The sequence below is a fragment of the Neolamprologus multifasciatus genome, chromosome 22 (assembly GCF_963576455.1).
Source record: "Neolamprologus multifasciatus chromosome 22, fNeoMul1.2, whole genome shotgun sequence".
In the NCBI taxonomy this organism is placed as follows: Eukaryota; Metazoa; Chordata; class Actinopteri; order Cichliformes; family Cichlidae; genus Neolamprologus; species Neolamprologus multifasciatus.
In genome coordinates, this window is record NC_140459.1 from 11015408 (window position 1) to 11039535 (window position 24128).

General features: G+C 41.1%; 1 protein-coding gene across 1 annotated transcript in view; it reads left to right on the forward strand.

Annotated features, from left to right (window-relative positions):
• Window positions 1-19608, forward strand: part of epha10 (EPH receptor A10) — a 164755-nt gene extending 145147 nt beyond the window's left edge. Inside the window, exons 9-18 of the mRNA XM_085149826.1 lie at window positions 3624-3679; window positions 7694-7819; window positions 8944-9129; window positions 11541-11602; window positions 12089-12205; window positions 12919-13005; window positions 13339-13491; window positions 15726-15916; window positions 16021-16185; window positions 17178-19608. Of these exons, the coding sequence (XP_085005952.1) occupies window positions 3624-3679; window positions 7694-7819; window positions 8944-9129; window positions 11541-11602; window positions 12089-12205; window positions 12919-13005; window positions 13339-13491; window positions 15726-15916; window positions 16021-16185; window positions 17178-17292 (1258 nt within the window). The 3' untranslated portion in view covers window positions 17293-19608. The remainder of the gene's footprint in view (window positions 1-3623; window positions 3680-7693; window positions 7820-8943; window positions 9130-11540; window positions 11603-12088; window positions 12206-12918; window positions 13006-13338; window positions 13492-15725; window positions 15917-16020; window positions 16186-17177) is intronic.
• The last annotated feature ends 4520 nt before the right edge of the window (window positions 19609-24128 follow it).

Below are 24128 nucleotides of genomic sequence, written 5' to 3' on the forward strand. Positions count from 1 at the left end.
TTGATAGCATCCACTAGATTCCAGTGATTAGATTTTAGAGAAAAATCTGTTTTGGATCCAAAGTTGTGTTGAATGACTAAATTCATGAAAAGAGCCAGAATTGACAATGGCACCCCCTCCTTGTTTTCTTCCCAGCAGCGTCTGCTCAGGCTCTTCCAATGTAACTCCTGCTAGCGTGGTGCTGCTCTCGACCTCCTTCTCCACCCTTCCTCCTCCTCCTCTTCTTTCTCCTCTTCCTCCCTTCACAGAGCTGATGCCCAGGTACACTGGCATGTCTGTAGTCTCTTTCTCCCTGCTCCCCTAGCCCCACATTTCTGTCTCCTTTCATTTCCTCATACCGAGAGAATCATAATAACCATTTCTTTCCTTTTTCATGAAGCGGTTCAGCACAGTTTTATTTATATCCTCGCCACTGCGCTCCACCGAGATCTGAAATCAAACTAAAAATGTAAAGGCCAGTCATATTGAATTCCTACTCAATAAGAAGCAACCTTCCAATGAGTACTACTTTGCATCTGCTATTTCATTTTTGTCACATATATGACATTTCAGAAGAAGAAAGGGAAATGGTCACATAAATCAATTTATGAGTCTTTTTCATGCATCCCTACCACTACTCCTGCTACTACTACTTCCTACTACATCATTCCTTGGTATTTGGCATTAGTATTCATGCTTATTAGCTTGTTGTCACTCCTTTAACCCCTTATGCCTAGTGTATCATATTTGATACATGGGTTTTTGTGAGTTTTTGAGACTTTGTCTCTAATTTGAACGTATATTTTTAAGCAACAAATTGCAAAAAGATGCCAGATGTAGCAAATATGATAAGAATTAAAACTCATATATGCTAATTGATATTAACTCTTATTTTTTTCATTTGTCAGAAGGTTCAATAAGCATACTATTTTAAATATATATATATATATATATATATCAATTTCTGGCAATTATTTAATGAGTACAGGGCTTAAATGGTTGATTTATCCTGCTGTGTGTCCTAGCTTCTGTTTTTCTGTCACTTTTCTAATCTATGAGATGCATATTTTTCATCTCTCTTTGCTTCTTCCGCTGCTCCTTGCAGTCTACTTTATAGGCTATACTGTGTGCCTCTTCAAGTTTCAACTTCCTTGCATAACCTTCTTCCTAATTATCCTCTTGTTCGCAACCTCTTATTTTCATGTCACTTCCTCTGCCTCTTCGTCGCAGCAGTACTTCCTTCATTTCTCTCGATGATTTCTCCACTGCTTTGCCCTTCTCCCCTTGCCGCGTTCGCTATTTGCTCCCTTACCTCCACTCCTCCCTTTGGTCTCCTGCATCTTGTTTTCTCCGTGGGCACCGTGGTGCCCTCCATTCTCATCTACCTCCCATTCCCACCCCTTGCTCCCTTTACGCTGTGCTCCCTTATCTATTAATTCTTGTCTCCTCTCTCCTGTCTGATATCTCCTGCCCTGAGGAGTTGTGGTGCATGTGTCTGCTGGTGTGTTTTGACAGACAGGGTCCTGACCTTGTCTCAGACCCAACTGCTACACAGGCTGAGGGATGTGTCAGCCTCACCCTCAGCCACGTCTCTCCTTATAAAAACTCACGGGGACATGCACATGCAATATAACAGGATCCTGTAAAGCGCACCCACATGAATTTGTGCAGACACACTCATGCACAAACGCCACGCATTAACATTCCCATGTGCACATACATACGACTGTCGTGCTCTCTGTATACTCCCTCTCAGCTGTGCACCAGCTCTTTGTGTAGTGCAGATATGTTATGATGTTCACATTAACACATGCCTGCCTGAGCAGGTATAATATTGTACTTAAACATAAATCTACACCTCAGTGGCATCTGTGCTCAGGCCTTAACTGTGACACGTTGTGACTTCTTTGTCAAAACAGCCACAGCAGTCTTTGCTAGCCATGGCAGCAGAACGTTAAGTATGTTCCATGTTCACTTGTTGATATTATTGATGCAGATATACATACACGTCTGTTCTTTTAAAAGGCTTAGGCTTAACTGATTTGCTAAAGACCTGAAGGACAAAGCACTCTCAAGATTGGCACTTGAAGAAAACTTTCAGATGTTTGTACTTGACCTTCTCATTCCATATACAGCATTTAAATGTGCTGTGCAGAAATTTTAAACTACCCCTCATTTCTTTATATTTTACTTCCAAGGAGCGAAACTTTCTTGTCATGTTTTTGAAAAGGTTTTGAACACTTGGTTAAACAACTTGGTATACCTTAGCATAGTTTGCAGTGTGTCCTTAAAAAAGGGAGCAAACTGGACAAAAGAAGGGACAGGCCTGAAACACTATCTAATGCAGATGAATAGTATCTGAAAGTCATATGTATAAGAATTAGTGTTTAGCGAAGCCTCATCAGAAATGGTCTAATGGGTAGTGTCAAGATACCATTTTTAGGAGAGAAATACAGGAAGGAAAGGCTGAGGTTTACCAAATTATACAAAAGCTGGACTGAAAATCAGTGGCAATGGCACTCATCGAGTAATAAATAGTTTTGGTTAAAATCATCAACAAAATCTATGGATGACATCAGGAGAGAGGTACAGGAGTGAGTGCCAACAGCCATCTGTAAAGTACGATTCCAGCCAGTGGCGTTGGAAATCTCGTCAACACTGATGGAATTATGAACTCCAAAAAAACAAAATACAGTCAGATTTTGATCCGCCATGCAATGCCATCTGGAAAGCATCAGATTGGGATCTGCTTAATTTTTCAGTATGACATTAAAACCAAACACACTGCCAATGCAGTAAAAGCACAACTGAATTGAAAAACCTGGAAATTACCATTACTGAATTATACAAACTCTGTTTCTGGTTTTTATGTTGTATTTCCATGTAAGTTTGCACATGTTCCAATAAGTCAGCGCAACATTGTCAGTTTTCCTATGAATATACAAAGAAATGAGAGGAGGCTTGAGACTTTTGCACACTTTTATACTATATTTTGGTATTTGTAGACTATATTTTATTGGAAACCAGTTGTTAGAAAAACTTCTGATGTTGTTAATTATATCCTCAGTAATTCTTTAGTCTTGTTTTTCCTCTATTTTTCTAAGTAAGTTTGTTCTTAGCCAGCCAAATGTTAATTTGTCACTGACAGTGTGAGTGTGCGTGGCATTTGTGTTGCATGCAAAGAAAAGAAAAAAAAGCTTTTTTCAGGCAGAAGCCATCAACAGTGAGATCCTATTGAGCTTGCTCCTCTTTAGTCCCCTGTGGTGACAAAGGATGAGGACAGTCCAGTTGCCAAAGTGTATATATATATTCATTTCTTGGATAAAAAGTTATTCAAGGTGAAACAACAATAGTGTATCAATTGCAAGGCTATTGGTGTGAGTCGGTGGCACACTCAAATAGGCAGGATTGGCACTGAGCCTCAGACTTTTCTGATGAGTGAACACTTCAGGGGTCTTTATGAATGCTTCTCCACATCCTTTCTCCTCTATCAATATTCTCATTTTTGCTTCTTCTCTCCTGGCAGTTACTACTTATAACCATGGCTCAAGATAAAGAGCAGCTGATTCTGCCATTTACCTGTGTCTGCTAAGTGGGATTAAAAAGAAACTCTCTCTGATGACCGTCTCTCTCTTTCTTCGCAGGCAATGTGGCTACAGTAAGGCTTCCCAAGAGGGAGATGAGGAACTTTACTTCCAATGTAAGTGACAAAAGTGATGATTGTATTATACAGCATCACTGTGTCTGTATAAAGTGTATGGGACAGGAGGCGGAATCTGAAAAAAGACTTTGTCTTTTCCTATTCCAGTGCGGGAATGGCATGTGGACACACATGGCCGTGCATTACAGATGACTTTTGAGGCATTAAGTAGCGCCGCAGCCTTGATTCGCAATTCTGAGTGCATGCTTAGCCAACTCTGAGCACACTGACACACTCCATTAGGTGGTGTGTGCGTGGTTGAGTTTGATGGGGAGAGATTGAAATCAGGGGGAGGAGGAGGAAGATAAAGAGCCGGAGATGAGGGGTGGAAAAAGAATAAAAAAAGGCTAAAATCTCATGAACAAGGCAGGCAACAAGCGAGATTATGCTTCAAAAGCAGAACAGTAAATGTTGTTGTTTTACAAGGTTGTAAATACCTCTTTTTTTAACCTCTGGTCACAAAGCTCTTAATAGGTTTTTTGTTTGACAGTGACAGATTGAAACAAGTTTGACATATCTGTTCGTGTTTGTGTGCGGGTTTGCCTGTCAGTGCTTTGCTAATGTGGTGGCTCTGTGTGTGTGTGTGTTTTAGAGTTTATGTGTGTATGCATGCAGAGTTTGCTTTCTCTCCTTTTTTTTTTAATTGTGTGTGAGTGCGCAAGCGTGTGCTCGTGCTCATTTGCGTTGTTTAATCTCCCAGCATACTGAGCCCTCTAGAGAGGTTTGGAGCACTATATCTGATGAATAATGAGCCGAAGCCATGCGAATGGGAATTAAATCTTCCCAAACAAAGACATGCCAACAGCTGACAAGCACGTAATATACACAAACACAGAAACACACCGAAACATTTTTGGCCTGCTTTTCAGAGGCACACACACACACACACACCTTTCTTTCCGAAACTTGGACACCCATATAAAAATTTTTCCTCATTATTCAACACAAAAGTCCGTTTTGCGTTCCGTGCATGCAAACCCAGTGCAGCATGCTTTCGCGTTCCTGCAGGTCTGCTTTGTCCAAGAGCTGGAATCACGCAAAGTAGTGGGTGTTATGATTTTTTTTTCTCCCATCTGTTCGCCTGCCAGACTCTTAAAACACATTCTACAACCATATATTAACGCGTGAGGACAGGGGAAGAGAGACGAAAAGTGAATAAATGAGCGTGTGAGTAATAAAGTAGAGGAAGAAGGAGGGGGAAAGGAGGGTAAATGAGTGAGTGAGTGAGTGAAGGGCGCACTAAGAGGTTTGAGGGATGAAGTGTGATGAGGTGAACTGGCAGAGAAGGAGATTCATCATAAGTGACACTGTTCAGAATATTAGTTTTATGTCAGAGTATGTGACCTAGAAATATTCGGCACATATTCCATGAATGCGAGGAGAAGAGGCTCGTGACTCATTTGCAATGCCATCGATAGTCTGACTCTGCTTAAGAGAGCGACGGCAAGAGAAGGTGTGTAAGGAAATGAGCGGAGAAAGACACAAAGCAGTTTGTGTTCTTCTGTCTATAATGAAAGAAAATGTTCTTGAATATGTTTCAGTTTCCCTTCGAGTGTGCCTAGCAAGAACTCGGTGAACCCTGAATCTAACCAGCCGCTGCAGTGCATGTGTGCTGGATGAACATGAAAAGCTAAATGCTACAAAGGTGACATACTAAAACAAAGCTATTTGTTAGTTAGCCTTGAAAGGTTGGCTGTTGATTATAGTCAAGTAGACCTGCGACAGACAGGCGACTTGTACAGGGTGTACTCAGCCTATGGCAACTGGTCCCCTCACAGCCCTGAATTAGATCAGCGGAAGAGGATGGATGGAAGTACATTCAAGCAGACTGACCTTGAACAGTTTAGTCTACAAATGCAGATTGAAGATTAAGTCTTTACTGGAGTAGAGATTTTTCCTGGTATGTTGGCATATGTATGATGTAATGTTGTATTTGTGTAAAAGATGGGCATAGCTACCATGACATTATGCACTGGGTTTTGAAGTCCTGCTGTGAAGCTTCAAGATCAGCGTTTCCAGCTTTGCTAGAGGGGGGAAAACGGATGTGGCAGGAAGGGGTGGGTCTGACTGTGAAACTGCGTACTCATTGGGTAATGACAAGTTGTAAGCCAATGACTGCGTGGTTTCATACCACAGATAATCCTCCATTTTGAAACATGGTATGAACAAAATTTACAAAATAGACACAAAATGCGTGACTGAGCCCATAAACCCAGAGGTCAGCTGATTTCCCATCGATGTCTGTAAGACAGGAAATCTTTATTGCAACCACAAGTATCGTCATCTGGTGGCCTTTAGATAGAATGCAGATTTAAGGCTCAGCTTCATGTTTCCAACCCAGATGCTATGTGTTTTGTGCATTTGTGTGTGTATGTCTGATTTTAAGCTACTATAGGAAAGAACATACACACACACATGCAGAGAGAGAAGCATATCAGCGTGTGTGTTTATTCGCACAAGTAAGCATGTGTGTGTGGTAGATCAATAAGCCATTTTGAAGCAGCCAGTACAGTTTCCCTCAGGTCAATCTGAAACTGTAATCACATTTGAGAGCCTCTGTGCTGCTTTTGGGAGTACTACCAGGCCTTTTCCTGGAAGATTAGCCTTAAAGTGTAGTAACAGGAGTCAAAGGTCATCCAGCTGAGAGCTATAATACAGTGGTTAATGGTCATTGACTACCTGCTGGCAAGTTTATTTTCTTACCGTTGGTATTCAGTAAGTACAACAGGCAGTTAGCTGATAAAGAAAACTAAGGCTCATTGAGAAACCAAGTAGTGTTTATTTTGATGTGTACAGTCAACTAGTTGGAGTCGATATCCCTTTCATTTCTAAATGTCAGGTAAAACTTCCAATTATTGTGTCTCATTAGCCTCACAGTAGTGATTTTGTAGATGCTGGTAAAAGAAATGAGGCAATTTGTGTGGATATGTCAGAGAAAAATTATTAAGTAATTTTTGAATTACTAAATTAAAACACATCCAGGTTTGTTTTTTTATTTTCAACATTGCGGTTTGAGGGTTTCTTTTAACCTAGAGTGTGAAACTTACAGCAAAAGAGCAAGGCAACTATAAGCACCATGTGACTAGGGTTTTTCTGCCTCAGCATTTTTAAGTCTATTATGCTTGTCCCAGTTTCTGACTGAAGATTGTATTTTGGTCGTGTGTGTCTGTTATTTTGCGTGCGTATGTGTGTGTTAGAGCGATAACATTTTGAAAAGACAAAAACCCTTGTGGAAGAGCCGTGTGATCTGAATAAAGCCTTGTGGAGGAAACCCAGTAAGACTTGAGCACTCAAAGCCTTTGATCTTACTTTGTCTCCCAGGAGTTTGCAAGGTCACAACAAATAAAACGGAGAGTAAGGCAAGTTATGAATAAAGAAATGGAAGTATATGTTATTTTTTCATCCTTTAAATAAAATGACAGACAGATTTTCCCCCCCACCCCCACCCCACCCCCCCTCACCCCTCAAATCCTCTCTTTGCATTATGGGTTATATTTGGCTATTATAACCTTGAAAAACTGACTAAGAACTGAGATATTTACCTTAACCCTACAGTTATATAGAGCTATGTAGAGTTTGATAGAAGAAAGCTTTTCAGCATTTTCAAACATCAATGGTAAAACTCTGGTATTGATTTCAGGCTGGAGATCAAAGAGCAAAGCCTTCTTTCCAGACACAACATTTTGGTCTAATGTTCAACTATCATACACAGAGAAAGTCTTTCTTGAAGGAGACAGACATAGCAATTCCTTTCACTGATGGTAGCCTCAGTAGAACACAAAGCGATGCAGACTTTAGAAATGCTCTGCTTTGTGTTGAGAGCGAGGTCCAGCCAGTCTGGGAGAGTTTCTTTATATCTAATGTGGATATGTTGCTGCTGGGTACTTCAGACGTTATAAAGAATGTGCACAATAAATGATGTACTGTCTTACAAAGTGTAGAAAACACATGTCTCATTTTATATCACCAGTTTTAAAACTATATAAATATGTTTGTGTGTTTATACCACTGCAGTTAAGATCCCAACACGGAGGACCTACATTGACCCCGAGACTTGCGAAGACTTGCTTCAGGCTGTCCACGCCTTTGCCAAAGAGCTGGACAACTCGAGCATCAAGATCGAGAGAATTGTGCACACAGGTACATGATTATACACAAGAAAGCATCTCAGATTCCACTATTCATCCCAGAGATGATGGGCTTCACCACTCAGTGAAAGGGTGCGTGGGCTCAGCAATTTTAGAGTGGGGTAGAATAGAATAGAAAAGCCCTTTACTGTCATTGTACATACTCAATGGAATTGTACACATATTGTTTATCCTTTAAGCTCCAAGCTCCTTTAAGATTGAGGAGAACTAGAAAGCTATACTGTGGTTTAACAAAATAGCATCTAGTTTGTTGTAGTAGTATTGCACATGACATGTGAGCTTCCATATCTGAAAAGGCAACTTGCTGGATAATATTTCTGCTTTGAGAGGTTTTGGAAGCATAACTACAGTGAGCGTTTCCTGTTCAAAGAAGTAGTGAACAAAAACATGTTGCGGGCATTACATTTAAAATGAATATTTTTTTAATTAAACAAATATAAATCCGTCTCTCATGTTGTCTTTGTAGTATTTATGCTACATGAAATATTAAATAGATTGGGTTGAATAACTCCCTCTGTTTCATTTAGATTTTGCTAAGCATGCCAGTGCATTTTAGGAATGAGGATATAATCAAAAGCAGTATATAGCACAGTAGAAATTGTGAATGACAACCAATTTTAATCCACTAATTTTCCAAATATTATAACAAAAATGATAAAATATATTGTCCTGTGTTAAAAAGAAAGCCAAAGTATTAGAAACCTTTCAAAGTCAACTCTGTGTCTTTTTGCACTTTCTCTGAATCTGCTTTGAGGCTGAATTGGCATCCAGTTCAATCAAATTTGGGAACTTGCAGACCTTTGCCAAAATTGCGCTAAACTATTGTGGCTATTGTATTTGCCTCTAGTAGATGCTTCGGTGTTTCACCTGCACTCTACTCCATCTTTGATCTCTCTTTGATCCCTTTGTATTTCATCTTTTTCTCTCAATGTCATCACTCTTTCTTCCCAACATGAAGTAGTATTTCTTCATCTAAGTCTGGCTTCCCCCTCTATCCCCTTCAGTCGAACCCTTACTCATTTCTTCTCACATTCTTTTGATGTTTTTCTCCCTCAGCGCTCTCTTTCTGTGCATCCGTTGACACTGATCACGACCTCTGTTTGTCTCCCCCCACAGGTGACTTTGGGGAGGTGTGCCGTGGCTGCCTGAAGCTGCCCAGTAAGAGAGAGCTGCCTGTGGCCATAAAGACGTTAAGGGCTGGTTGTTCTGACAAGCAGCGCCGTTCCTTTCTTAGCGAAGCTGGCATTCTCGGGCAATTTGACCACTCTAACATAATCCGGCTGGAGGGTGTTATCACCACTGGTAAGAAAGGAGGGAGAGAGGGATATTGTGCAGAGAGCAGAAACAGAAAGGTAGTATAGTAGTAAGGGGATACCACTGGGAAAAGAATGGGAAAACAAAGGAAAATGGGTATAGATGAAAAGAAGCATAAAGTGGAAAAAACGTAGGAATCCAAGGATCAGGGGAAAATTCTACAGTTTGACCAGCTCAGTTGTTGAAGGAAATAAGGCTGTTGAAAAGGGGGTAATTGGGATTTGAGCATCTTAAAATTGCATACAGAGAGGGTAAAAGGGAGTAGCAAGGGACACGGGAGGAACGCTAAGACACTCCAGATACCTCAATAACTCACACGTGGAGGGGGTCAGCGCTTTCGAGGGCAAAAGAGGAGGATGGAACAAGAAGTAAAGTTTGAAAAGGAGAAAGCAGGGTGGGTAGATGGATGCCTTATGCTAGCAGCAGCGGAGCTACATCAAGGTCTATTTTCTGCTGACAGATAGCAATTGAGGTCCAAGAGCGAAAACAGAATGGAAGGAGAGTGGGGGAAAAAACTTGAAGGGAGGAGACTGAAGAAAGAGACATGAGAGACACAGAAGATGAGGTAGAGGTTAATGGGAATGGCAGGTGAAGGGAGAAGCTTTAAGGAGTTTGTGAAGTTTTTGTTACTGCCGCTGCGATGCTTTTTGGTGATGTTTGTATGTGTGTGTGTGTGTGTGTGTGTATGTGGGCACGGTGCCCCAGCACACTCTGTGCTCAGTAGGATGGCAGCAGATGTGCAGGGTACAGTAATTGGTGCTAGAGACCCAGCGGGGCCCTGAGATGCACTCCAATCCCTCCCACCATCATATGCGCACATACACACATTCATCGAAAACCCACGTGCACACTCCTCACCACGCACACACGAAAACGCTGTCCCATATGCTCACTTTTTCTTTACCATCACTGACAAACACACAGACACCTGCTCGCCTGCCTCTTCACTTGGCACGAAATCACAAATCTTTGCACACACACCCACGCACGCCCACATGCCGTTAGACTACAAATCACTTGCTTTACATCACTTACACCCCCACCGGATTCTTATTTAGCCCCCCTTCCATCCGCCCAATACATCTCACTCAACTGCAAAATACCACCTATTGTCCCTTTGTTCTACACAAATCTTTCTATTCATAATTTAGAGGCATGTGCTCTGTCAAATGGGTGATCAATGAAGTCACTATTTAAACCTATTATAATCATTATCAAAAAAAGTGAGAGTAGCAGAAAAAAATCACAGTGTGGGAGACCTGGAACAGCTGGTAGCAGGACTGCAAACAACTGTTCTTGTAGATAACCACAAGAAATAGTTTTTACTGCATAGCCATCTCATCTCAGTCAGTACTATGACATATTGCATGATGGGTTATGATGACTTTCTGTTCTCCTACAAGAATGTGACATTGCTCCCACGTCGCAAGTTGCTTCACTAGGCTTTGTTTTCTCGTCTCTATATAGACTGATGGAGTTTTGCCAAAGTTTAAAACATCACCGTGCCACAAAGGTCAAGACTTTGCTTTTAGATATGTTTCAAAGTATGTCTTCTGTGTTTTTGTTTCCCTTCAGAATTTGCCCACATTCGTGACATCTTTTAAAACAGAATATGATTCTACTCGGTCCACGGTTGTAGCTGAACACATCGGCCATTCCAAGCCCGTTCAACCACAGACTCATTATCCAGCTCACATTAATTACATGATGGCTGGCAAATTATGGCAGCATCCCTGGCTCTCACTTCCCACAGCATGTTTGGTAACCTTTTCAAATAGCTTCCTAAAAGCGTAGTAATGCTGGGAAACTGGCAACCGGGGATTTTACAGTGGCAATTTATCATTCTTGTATTATGCCTGCATAAACTGTCAGGACTGATCAGACCACCTTTCCATCCTAGAATATGTGTTTGTAGATGTAAAGTTGTTTACATATCTGTCAAGGTTTATCTTACTGTCTCAACCTCCCGCAATCTTCTCCTCCTTTCGTCTCCCTTCCAACAACTGCAGTTTTATTTTCATTTCCCTCCTCCGTGCACTTCATAGCACTACTGGATCCCTGCCATCTGGGCCTCGGCACAGTATGTGTGTGAGCACGTGAGTAGTGTATATGAACGCATGCTACTGTGCACAGTAAGAGCGTGCGTGTGTGAGTGTTTCAGGGTCGTTAAACTTGCTGAGACAGCCAGGGCAGCGCACAGGTTCTCCAGGCTTCACTACAGTTCACCGAGTGAAGAATGGCTTCGCACAATGCTTGCCAAGTGGACTAGACTCACTTTATTCCTTCCCTTTTCCTCCATGTCTCTATTATCATGCTATTGCTTCCCTTTTTCCCTTGACTTCGCAATTTTATCCCCGTTTCAATTGTTCATATATGCCCTCTGTCATGTCTTTGTCCAGGAAACACCATGATGATCATAGTGGAGTGCATGTCTAACGGAGCCTTAGATTCATTCCTTAGGGTAAGTTTCATTACTGTGAATTCATCTTAAATATATGTGCTGATGCTCATTATTAAACTATAATTACTCATTACTACTCTCTGTTTTCAAGCAGCTGCACTAACAACACTTTTGTTCTACTTGTCCTAAATATACCATTAATATAATGTGGTCCTAGGGCAGCAATTCTTGTGCTTATTACTGTAATAAGGAAAACATAGCATAATTAACTGCACAAATGGAGTGTTTCTGCTCAAAGCTGCTGTAAGCCTCTGTAAACTGTTAGTGTGCCCCTTTGCTCTGTGAACCACTTCACTGTGGTTTATAATGGTATGAATTAATGGCCTGTTTGTTTTTATTCTCCAAATAAAGGTTTTCAGCTCAGCAAGCACAACATTGTAAAGCAGAGGCACATGTGCTTTTTTTCTCCCCCTTCCATTCACCCTGTTCACAATCTTCTCTCCCACCTCTTCTTCATCTTTCTTTTTTTTCCTTCTGTAACCTCAGAAACATGAAGGCCAGTTGAGTATAATGCAGTTGATGGATATGCTGACCGGAGTGGCGTCGGGGATGAAGTACCTCACCGAAATGGGCTTTGTCCACAAACGGCTCGCCGCGCACAAGGTAAGGGGAGCAGGTGGGAGTAGATGATAGAGGACAGGGTATGGTGTGATGAACAGGATGTCATGTTCTGTAATGAGTTTTTGCAGACTACAATTCGTTCTTGTCTGCAAACATCTTTGAAAGCACTCACCTGTAGATTTTTTACTGAAAGACTACATGAAGCTGAAAATTAGACAAAACTGTCTAAATTATTGTGTCACCCACGTTTCATTAGAGGTGTGTGTGTGTGTGTGTGTGTACCATGTTTACATATCTTTGTGGGGACCAACACCCCTTATGGGGACCGAATTCCCGTCCCCACAAGTTTGAAGGCATTTTTGAGACTCAAAATGTGGTTTTAGTGTCAGGGTTACAATTAGGTTATGGTTAGGGTTAGAGTTAGGCTTTCATTTTTGGTGGTTACGGTTATGGTAAACGGCTAGGGAAAGCATTATGCCAATTAGATGTCCCCACAAGGATATGAAAACACGACTGTGTGTGTGTGTGTGTGTTTTGTTTGGTTTGGGGTTTTTTGTCTTTCATAAAAGAGGCCGTCTATCAAACTACAGATACAGTGGTCATGTTGTGGAAAATCAGGAACATCTGTTCTCGTAAACAATCAATTGTCCCTGGTGTGATAAGAGCTTTGCCCACCAGGGTAGTGAGCTCTCATACTGTGAGCATTTCCCCTCCAAATGTAAGCCATGCTAATCAGCCTGTTTTCCAAATCGCAGGTGCTGGTTAACTCCAACCTTGGCTGCAAGGTGTCTGGCTTCAGACCTCTTCAGGAGGACAAAATAGAGGCCATCTACACCACGCTGGTGAGATAACATTTTTTTCTGCAACCTTATACATCTAATAACTCACACATGTAGGGCATATTTTCTTAATGAGTCTGATCAAATGGGAATTATCATATGTTATGTCAAGTTCAGGTGAGGTCACATGGGCTTTGAGGTAGAGGGGGAGAAAAATCCAGTGTTTCTATGGTTATTTTAGGATTTCAGTCCAAGGTGAACCCAATCTCCTAACGGTTCCTTTGATCTGCTGGAAATATGCTCAAAGCTTTTCAAAGAGAATATTAAAGCTTTACTTTGGTGAACTCTCCACACCCTTTTACATCTTGTCTTACCTCTCCTGTTCCTCTCCGCCAGCATGGAGGGAAAAGTGTGGTGCTGTGGACCGCTCCAGAAGCCATCCAGTACCATCGTTTCTCCTCTGCCTCAGATGTCTGGAGCTTTGGCATTGTCATGTGGGAGGTCATGTCCTATGGCGAGAGACCCTACTGGGATATGGGCAACCAGGATGTAAGTGTGCATTTAAATTCTCCATATTCCTTGCTCCAATTTCAATATTAATTTCTATACTTTTGTACCCTACCTCTCTCTCTTTTGCCGCTCTCTAATTTTTTTTTATCAATGAATTTTCTATCTGTGCCCACCATGCATCTTATTAATAGAAAACCGAGAAGCCACAGTACCTCTGAGAGCTATTGCAGGTCCTAAGTCCCCCTCTTTAAGTCTGCATCAGCTCCATGACCAATCCTGTTTTCTCTTAAGGATGCATTGACCCCCTTCTAGTGTCCACCGCCTATCCCTGCCTGCCACCCTGCTATTAAGTGTAGAAAATCTCTCAGAAAATAGTCAGCTTATTTCAAGAAATGTAAAGCACTATTTGAGAGGAGTGACTGTCCAGTTAATAGGACCCTGCCACCACTAGCAACCTTTAAAAGTCACTGTGGGTGGGCCTATTTTCCTTGTCACTCTTTATAGGTTTATATTCCCCCCCCTTTTTAAGGATGTCATGCCTCTATAGTATAGCTGAAAGCAGGATACAGGTCTGCATATGAGACAACAGACAGCAGATCCTTGTTACTGCTTTTCTTATTAGTGAGGCCAGTGACACTCGAGGCATTATCAGCAAAGAGCTTTTTTCAAGACATATTATTTTTCATCATCCTAATGCCTTTTCAAATGAATTTTATCATAAAGACTACACTTTCTGCAGTCAGCTACGTGTAAAGCAACCGATTACTTGCATGTTCCATTTTTGAATGTCCCAAATTAATATGCATGAGTTATTCAGCGAGCACAAGAATAGGTAGCTTTTTAATACTCTTTGTTAGTGCCCTTTTATAAAGCTGGAGAAAGTTTCATCTCAGCATGGTTTATATTATCAAACTTTCCAATTGAGAGGGCAAAGATCAAGCTTGTAGAGCGCCAGGGATATTAATCCACTTTAAATTGATACATTATATCATAACGGAATTGTTGGTCGGCCTGTCCACCTGTGATCCGTCGTGCCCTTTACCTACCGGCTCTGATTAAATGGAAAATGTCAAATGCTGAAAAGCATTTTATGAATGCTCTTTACTGAGATAGAAGCTTAAGGGGCTGAGAGGATGGTGGAGTGGGGAAGTGGGTGGCCGGGTAGGCAGAGAGAGAAGAGAGTGTTTTAGGAATTAATGCTGCTGATGGATGTCATTTTTGTGATTATTCTCAGACTTTATTGCCTCCTTTCAGGAGATTGTATTTCTTAGAGTGGTTGCGGTGGAGGATATATCCCATGTCCCTAGATATACTGAAAGGAAATGTCTCGCGGCGTGTTTGAGTGAATGATTTTTAATAGGGGGCGACATTAGCTTGATGGAGCAGTAAAGAACATCAAGAGTCTGGAAGGATGCTTTCAAGTACTGCTGTTTGAAGACAGTGAGTTTTCAGAGGCCTGGTGATGATGCTGAGCAGAGATTAAACATTTTCTGAAATTTGAATGTTTATCTTTTGGGGAGTATTTAAGAAAGCACAGACTTTTTAATGGAGTGTTTGTTTCATTGCTTTAATGTTTCTGGTATTTCAAACTTGGCTGGTTTGATTTTTTTCCCCCCAATACAAAGAGCTACCGCATATTGTATTAATGGAAATGAAAAGGTGCTGTTATTGTGATACCCAGTAAGTATCATGTGAAGTACTCCAAGTGACAGTGGATATCCCACTAACTGACCTTTCAGTCTGCATACAGCATCAGTTAGTTGTGAACAAATTTGCAGGGGCTCTTTTTTCCCCTCTGTGATTGCATACCTGCTGTACAGTTCTGGAGCCTTTTTATTACCAAAAACATAATGTATTCCAGTCATATTAGGGTGATGATATCTCTGTGAAATCTAAGTATTACAGTTTCCACAGGCTTGCAAGGTCAGTTTTAGATTTTAAGCCATACAGTGGGACATTCTAGGTAGTGTGATTATTATGTACTTTTATTTAATTATTTTTTCCACGTGTGACCTATACAGTCTTCTGTTCTGTTCTGTAAGACTTCTATTCTTGGCAACTAAGCAAGTCCACTGCAAGGGGAAAAGGTTTTAAGCATCTTATTGAACTTTGAAAGTAGGACAAAACTTCTCTACATCCTCGTTCACCTCTCCCACTCTGCCCTACCACTCAGACATGCTCTTTAAGAATGTATCCAATTATACCATGAGTACTGGAAAATCACAAAACTAATTTCTAATCTGATATTATCGATTTCCTCTTTCTGTGCGTAGGTGATAAAGGCCATCGAGGACGGTTTCAGGCTGCCAGCTCCAGTTAACTGCCCTCCACATCTCCATCAGCTGATGCTGGACTGTTGGCAGAAGGAGAGGACGGAGAGGCCAAGCTTCAGTCAGATCCACTCGGCCCTCAGCAAGAGCATTCGCTCGCCTGATGGTATCGGTTCCTCCACGCTGGCGCGAAGGTACAGTCTCATGACTACATGAGTTGGAGTAGATCCTTGAATGTATACATTTTTTTTAAAAAGTTACTTTTACAAAGCCTTAATCGTTATTTCCCCCACTATAGAACCCTGAGTTCATCCATTACACTAGCTGACAGGCCTCTCCCCACCTTCCCATCTTTTAACTCTGTTGGAGAGTGGCTGGATGCAGTAGACATGGGCCGATACAAGGACAACTTCACTGCTGCGGGATACTGCTACTTGGAGTCTGTGGCACGAATGACTGTACAGTGAGTAGTTTTGTACAATTCTGACTGTGTGACCTTTTCATGACATTTTTTTAACAGAAGGGTACCTTAATAAAAGAATAAGAACACAGATCAATGAAGGGAGAAGCCAATTCATTCCAGTAAAAAAAACTGCTAATATTCAAGACTTTAAAAGCAACTGAATCAATGTTTATAAGATATATGTAGGTAAGGAGACATCACCCTGTGTTTGAGCAAATATTTGGCTGTTTATTTACTAGATAACTTACTTATAATAAAACATGTTAACTGTATATAAAAAAAATGAGATGTCACAGAAGGCACCAACCTTTTTAGCTCCATTTAAATATGTCTAAATATGGCAGTTGTTATACCATACATGTTGACTAGCGTCAAAATAATTTGACACGAAGAACACGAGTTTCTTATTTACAGTGTTGAGTATTAGCAGTGAAGGAATTTCTAAGAAGCAGCAGACCTTTCCAGTTTTCTAAAAGCCTCAAAGTGTCAAACTGACCCAGTGAACTCTGAGATTAATCTCTTAATCTGAATCTAAAATGACGTCTTTCCCATCTGAGCTCAGGGGGTGTGTGTCAGAGAGTTGCGTCAGCCATATCTAAGACAGCTGGGCGTCTGCGCTGAATTAATATAAAGACGCAAACGAATACATTTAAGAAACTGGAAGTGGTATTCCCTGAAAACATATGTGTGCAGCCTCATTCTCTTTCATATAAAGATTGCTACAGAAAAATGTTTCTGCAAAAAACATCAGTCTTCTTGTTGTCCTTACTGTTAGGTCAAATATACAGTAATGGTGTATTTTTTAGCGTAAAGGATTAGAATTCCACTGCATCATGTTTTTTAACATTTGGGTTTGGCTTGCATTTTAAAGTAAGCTGACTAAAACTGCCTTTTCAGTCTTACATATTTGTTAAACAAAAATCATAAAAGCGAAGCATCGTTAAAAACAATCAATCCACATCTTCTGATCTCTGTAAATCTTGTGTTCACAGAGATGTATTGAGCCTTGGCATCACTTCCCTGGAGCACCAGAAGCTGATACTGGCTGCCATCCAGACTCTGAGAGCCCAGGTCATCCAAATGCACGGGCGTGGTGTGCAGGTCTAAACGGTCAACTCACCTAGTCTCGTGCTGCTGCAGATCCTTACATGTGTGCAGATGGATGATGGTGTGGAGGCGAGGAGAGAGAGAGAGAGAGAGCTCTTCCATACATAAAGATAGATGAGCTGATCTTTCAGCTAACTGCACTCATCTATTTACTCCTCCTTCCCACACTTCCTCATGCCTTCCTTTATTCCTTCCTTTCTCTTTTCAACAAGTCCCCCTTGAAGACTGCGATCAGTTGTGACATTGTGTTCATGTCATAACCGGGGGGGGGGGGGATAGCAGAGGAGTGATGTCATGTGACTTTTTGTGACCTCTATCTGCACTTTGACCTTCAACACCTGCGTTGGCTCCATCTTACTGGTTCTAGATCAGTGCATAAAGACAAATTAAAAATGTCTCTGTCTGAAGCCGAACTCTGATCTGTGGGAGAGACGCGCACAGCAATTTTGAACTAGAGCTCGAAGACGCGTGAACATTTGGGGTGAAATATCCCTTTACAACATAAATTCACTAAAACCAAGATATTCTCGATGAAGGGAACTATTTTATTGGCCTCGGGTCAAAACAATGCCTCAGAACTAGCACAGCTGATTTCACATCAACAGGAACTGATTTACTACGAAGATACAGAATCACATCAAGAACGGTCAAAGCTGATCTAATATCAGATGGTAAAGAAATACTCTAAAGAATAAACATGGCTGGAATGTAACTTGCGTTTTCAAAGCAGCAGGTTGGGAAGACCGTGCTATTCAGGTTAGTGAAGCCGGAGGTTGGATGAAGCCGCAAAGTGGCAGAATGAGAGGGGCGAGGATTCATTGTAGTGCTATATACGTTATCTAAAGTTTGCTCATGGCATGAACGGACTTAAGTAAAAATATTTGTGTTGATATTATGCTGTTCTTTCAGCAGGGATATCAGCATTCATTTATCCTGTTTGGTACTACTGATGGTGAAACAATCGCTACAGGATGAAATTGTAAAGCAAAGGGTTGAAAATGTGTTTTTGATTGTTCATGAATTTGTTGTACGTCGCTGTCTGTTTCGCTACTCCTAACTACGTTTGCTTTAGTCCCTATATCTTTCTCTTCTTCTCCATGCTTTCTGTGTGCATTTAAAGCTTAAATCATTCCCTTTAGTTTGCTGGATTTCATCTGGATAACACGATCCTCCTCTCCAAAGGCTCTCACTACAATGTTTATTACTCTGTATAGGACTCGGGCTATCTCTGGAAGGTGGTCTGATTTTAGATATTTATCCATATTTATTTATGTTTACAGACTGCAACACAGACCTCTCCAGAGAGGATGTTGGGATGGTTTATTTAAACTTAAGTATTTAAAAAAATAATAATTTGAGCAAAGCAGTTGTCTTGTTTCGTTTTTTGATCCGTTGACTTATTTCGACTGTGAGTTTGTACCTGAACAAAGTATTTTGTAAAGAGGAAGTGAGAGGAACACTGGAGGATTTTTACTGTCAGCACACAGTATCTGTGTATTTCTATACGCTGGAGTTGCAACAGTTAATTTTAGGTTTGTTACCGTTTAGATTTGCTGTATACACATTACAGTGTGTGTGTGCGCGTGTGTGTGTTGCAGTACGGATACAGTATTACAGAACATCAATGATATTTTTTTTCCTTTTGGTTGCTATTGGATTGTCAGGTTTAAATTTATGTTGCTGTTAATATCATGCTCCATCAGACTATATGGTTGCACTTTTTCCAGTTAACTCCCAGAATTCCCTGTGTACAGCTATCTGGCTTTTCCATTTGGTTGGGGAAGACATTTATCGGGGCATTACAGATTCACAGTAGAAGGTGCAAAAATTAATTGGAATTAAGTTAAGGATTTCAATTTGGTAAAAATGTCCCTCCTTGTACCCTCCTTTTGCTATAAAACGCATCACACATATCCAAAAATACACCTTTTAAACAGACACACAAGACTACAAAACAGCCTGGACCTCTTCACCACGATGAATGAAACCGGAGAGGTTTCCCGCTCTGTCCCCCAATATGTTGCTGTGACCATTACGATATGTTTAATATTGTATATATGTATTTGAAAATGCTAAATCTATTTTTATAATTTGTTTGAAGAACAATGTGTTGAATATAATATCTGCTCACTGTGTAAGGGTTTTATTTGTTTGACTTTAGGGCAATAGCCAAGAAACTCTGATGTTTGGAATATACAACTGGAAAAAAAAAGTTTCTTTTGTTTTTGTTAGTTTTTAAATGATTTTTACCCGTTAGGAGAAAATCTGATGGCTGTTGCAATATTGAAATGTGTTATTAAAAAACTTCCAATACGAGCACATTTTTTTCCTCGTTGTCTTCCATGTCAGATGTTGAGGTTTAGATTGGATAGCCTTAGCCCAGCTCATTTTATAATGGAGTTTTCTGTAAACGCTAGAGACGACTGTGTGGGAAGATCTCAGTAGATCAGCAGTTTCTGGGATATTAAGAGTAGCCCGTCTGGCAACAACCATGCCATGCTCAGAGTCATTTATTTCACCTTTGTACTTCAAACCAAGCATACTGTATACATACATACAGTGCAAACTAACCAGTTTAGACACACTAAACTGCCCAGTATTCTCATGCAACCCTTGATATCAGTTTGTTTTGCAATACAATTCATAAAAATATAACTCAGCAAAACATCATGTATAGATGTGAAATTCCACAGTAAATGAGGGTGTTACATTTAAGATTCAAATTTCCAGTTTATAAAATTTCAATGTTGAGCAACCCTTACCTTTGAAAGTAATCTCTCGCCTTCTCACTCATTTGTTGTTTCAGCACTAGAATTGACACACCACATTATTCCCAACCTTGAAAAAGAGAGAGACTAGCTATCACTTCTCAAAAAGTAAAGCCGAGTCACTTAAACTGCTTTTAACCTCTTGAAGTTCACAATGCAACAAAAGGAAAATCGAAACCATATTCTCTCAGGTCAAGGCCGCAGCAGTGTCACTGCGTGTGACGACCACCTGCCCTCCAGCAATGCCCTGGGATTGGTTTCAGTCGGCGCGCAAGAGCCTTCTCTTTCCACAACGTCTGCTATTGACCTATTGAGCAAATGGCACTAGGTTACCAGTTCAACGGCATCCTTTCCCTTCCTTCTCGTCTCAGCTGTAACCTTAAGCCTAGCTCGATGCTTCATTATCAATACATGTTTTTGTGTCGTATTTAAGGTCGTGGCCCTTGCTGGGGAATGGAAAAGAGACAGTCAAACTTCAAACAAGAAGAAAGAAAAAACTTAAAACTTTGCTTGCAGATTGTTTTCATTTAAAAGTCAGTTGTGAAGTGTGTCCACCAGGTGGTGCTGTGCAGCAATGTTTGACCATCTTTAAGATACTTTAAGATTGTTTCCATAAATGTAATTTCTCATGTAAGAAAGAATTACTTCAGAATGAAGTAAAAAGGCCCTGAAAACACATTTATTTCTTTAACTTTCTCCAACCTTAAGGACATCTCGTACTTATTTGTTTACTCTTTAGCCATTTGTTATGAGGTTAATACCTCGTATCCACTTACAATAAACTTCAGCTTTTGGTTACATCCTCTAGCCATTTCTATTCCCGGTTTTCTCTTGCACTTTCTCAGCATTACCACACCATGTCTGTGAAATCTCTCTCTCTGAGGACTGAGGTTATATTACTTACTGCTTTATCATGTAACACCCACTTTTCGACCAGCACCGAGCGTATGGGAAATAATTGTAAATGCAAATTAACTCTGCGTAGGATTGCTGTAGGCAACTGTGTGGGTGTGCAGGGGGGAGTGTGGCAGAATGTGTTTCAGTGCCTGCATGCAAGGGTCAACGTGTGCACAATACTGCATGCATGTGCATATTAACTGTGTGCAAATGTGCTGCCAGTGCGTTGAGAGTTTATCGGCATACATTAGAGAATATGATCTTTTTATTTAGCTCATAAAGTTGCAGTACCAATCCATACCTTTTATATTAAAGTCTTATTGGAGCTGAGGATAGGAGTCTGAGATTGAATGAGTTTCATCTCTGAGCCATCGCTGACTGAAGCTTTGTAAACCTCCTACACAACCAAACATCACCTCCTCCGGATGCTGTCTCGCAGACCCGTGCTAAATGGATTTGAACTCCTGCTGCAATAACACAGGATTTGGATAATTCATTATTGGAGGCTTATCATAGCTTGCATTCAAGATGTTTTCTTCATCAAAACTCTTTTACAAGTCTGAAAAACAGAGAGCATAAGTGGTTGATTTAAAGAAATATTTTTCACATTTATGGACAAAATATGAAAAGAAAAAAAACTTTCAAGTATTGAAAGTTTTTCAAGTTCATAAATTCTAAGCAGACTTCTATATTTGGGCACAATAACAAAATGAACAAAATATAGCAGAAGAGATATTTTGCAGGCTCTTATCTACATAATGTAAATTATGAAATCCTAATAGCCTTTGAGAGTTAACTCCTGCCTTCTCTGGGTCACAAGCTATCTTAGCAGCTTTACTCTTGCTAAATGAACCAAATAGCGGGCATAATCATCTGCTATCTTCTTTCTGTCCCCTTGCAATACAATATAATAAATGCTATTACCTTGAGTGTGATGCTTTAGTATGCAAACAACATACCCAACAGTACATCGCATCGGTGGCAAAGGGGGAGTTGTGTTAGTCGGTGTTTTATCAGGCTTCTCACGGTTTGAGAGTAAATCTTCAATCAGATTTGCCTGTTTATTCACTGTAAATGAGACTGGGACAGGGAGTTGGACAGCAATTCTTCAGAGAGACTGATGAATATCATGTTTCAAAATTCAAAATGCAGATTGCACGATCTGAAAGCCATCACACCGACGCTCAAGTCATGCATAAAGTTTATTTTGAATAACTTTATAAGTAATAGTAAATTGAAATACAGTTTTTGGTCCTCTATGGCAGACTTTCTTTTCAAATTAAACTTCAGAAAGAAAAGCTGCATACTACTAGAAGAACTATAGTGCTGAGGAATGGGTACATCATGGTCATTTACCATTAAAGAAAACCCAAAAACATCATCTCAGGGATGACTCAGACACATGGTGCAGAGGCGAATGGATGAAGGGGCACGAAGAGGCCTAAGATGCTGCTGTGCAGATGTCTGCTACCGCAGTCCCTCTGAGGAGAGCTGTGGACGAGAATATGGTTCCTGTGGCGCGAGTATGAGCGTCTTGCAGAGGCTCTGCACCTGCTGTTATGTATACTTGCGTGCAAGCATTACACAGCCAGTGAGCCAAATGCTGTTTTGACAGAGAAATCGCTTATGAGAGTCTTCTGAGGTGGACAAACAGTTGCTGCATCTGCCTCGTGTTAGTGGTGCACAAAACATAATGAGACAGAGGACTGGGCAGAGAGATTGCTCAGCTGCTTCATTGTTCTGAGCCAGGGGGAACAAAAATGGCCTTCTAGTTAACCTTCAACCTAGAAAAGTTGTTTGAGGTGTAAAAATGGAGCTTGGTTGTAAAGTGGCTGTGGTCCCACCGTGTCTTCACTAATTACAAGACAAGATAGTGGGGCTGATAACACGCATAACACTGTTTAAGGTAAAGCTAAGAGCAACAGTTTTCAGAGACAGCCTTTTGAAAGACATTTTGACTGTTGGCTCAAACTGTGATGCGCAGCACCATCGATATATCACGCTGTGATGCCAAAGACAGGTCTTGGTTGCGTGACTCCTTTCAAAAGGCAGTTAACAAAGGATGCACAAAAACCGAAATCTCTTTAAGCCTTCATGACAAGATAAGACAGCAGTGGCATACAAGGCAATCATAGCTGGAGCTAGCTCTTTTGGTATGAATATTTGGAGGTCGGACAGCACTGGAGACAGATGGCGTAATATGGAGTCTGAGCCTCCCTACATGCACCAGTGCTGAAAATCAATACATTAACTTGGAGCACTTAACAGGCATAAACAGAAGTACTTCCCCTTGGGTAGGGCGTACCATTTTTAGGGTAGCCTAACATCTACAGACACTCCCATTGATTCGCGTGCCCTGTCTAGCTGTGATAGCACGAACAGAGCTCCCATGGTTTTTCTGTCAGCATATGTAATATGACTGGGAACAACCAGGGTGAGAGAAATCCACTCCCACTTTTGTGTGCTTTGAAAAAGGTTTTATTGGGAGAGAAGCTGTGCCAATCTGAATAAATCCTTGGGTAAGATGTCAACACCACTCTATGTGGTGCCTCTATGAATGACCAGAGCTCTGTGAGGTCAAGCCACAGCGAGGAAGGGATGTCTGACCTGTGGCTCCTGATCATAAATGTCCCTGACTAAGAGGCTGTGAGCAGGTGCCGAGTGCTCTGTCAGGACAGAAGTGTCTCTAAAATCTGCCAACTACTTAGTGTTGGCCAAATGACTACAGCATTGACAGAAAGAGCTGATCCAGCAGGGCTCACAGATGCAGTGGGAACAGTGAAAGCAGCAAACAAGGGGCTCTCAATTGCTCATTATCAGACTCCAATGCTCCTAACTGAAAACAGGAACAACTGAGCTAAGCCACTGGAATCTTGCCCATCATCTTCTGGGATGTAGGGAACCCAAAAGTTAAAGGGGTCCAGCTCTGCTTGAAGTATGGGACTACATAAGTTCAGCTGGCCTTCCCCATGATTTGGGACACCGGGACAGCTCATCAGCGCATCTCCACTTAAGCGAGAGACGACAGAAGTACCAAGCCAGACCTGCTGGCTGGGGTCAATGTATGATCGGAGGGATGCAGTCAGTGTGGCAGCAAGGCACAGATGGACACCGCTAGACATTTTTATGTTATTCATATTACTTGTGGACTGCTTGACTGCAGATACAAAA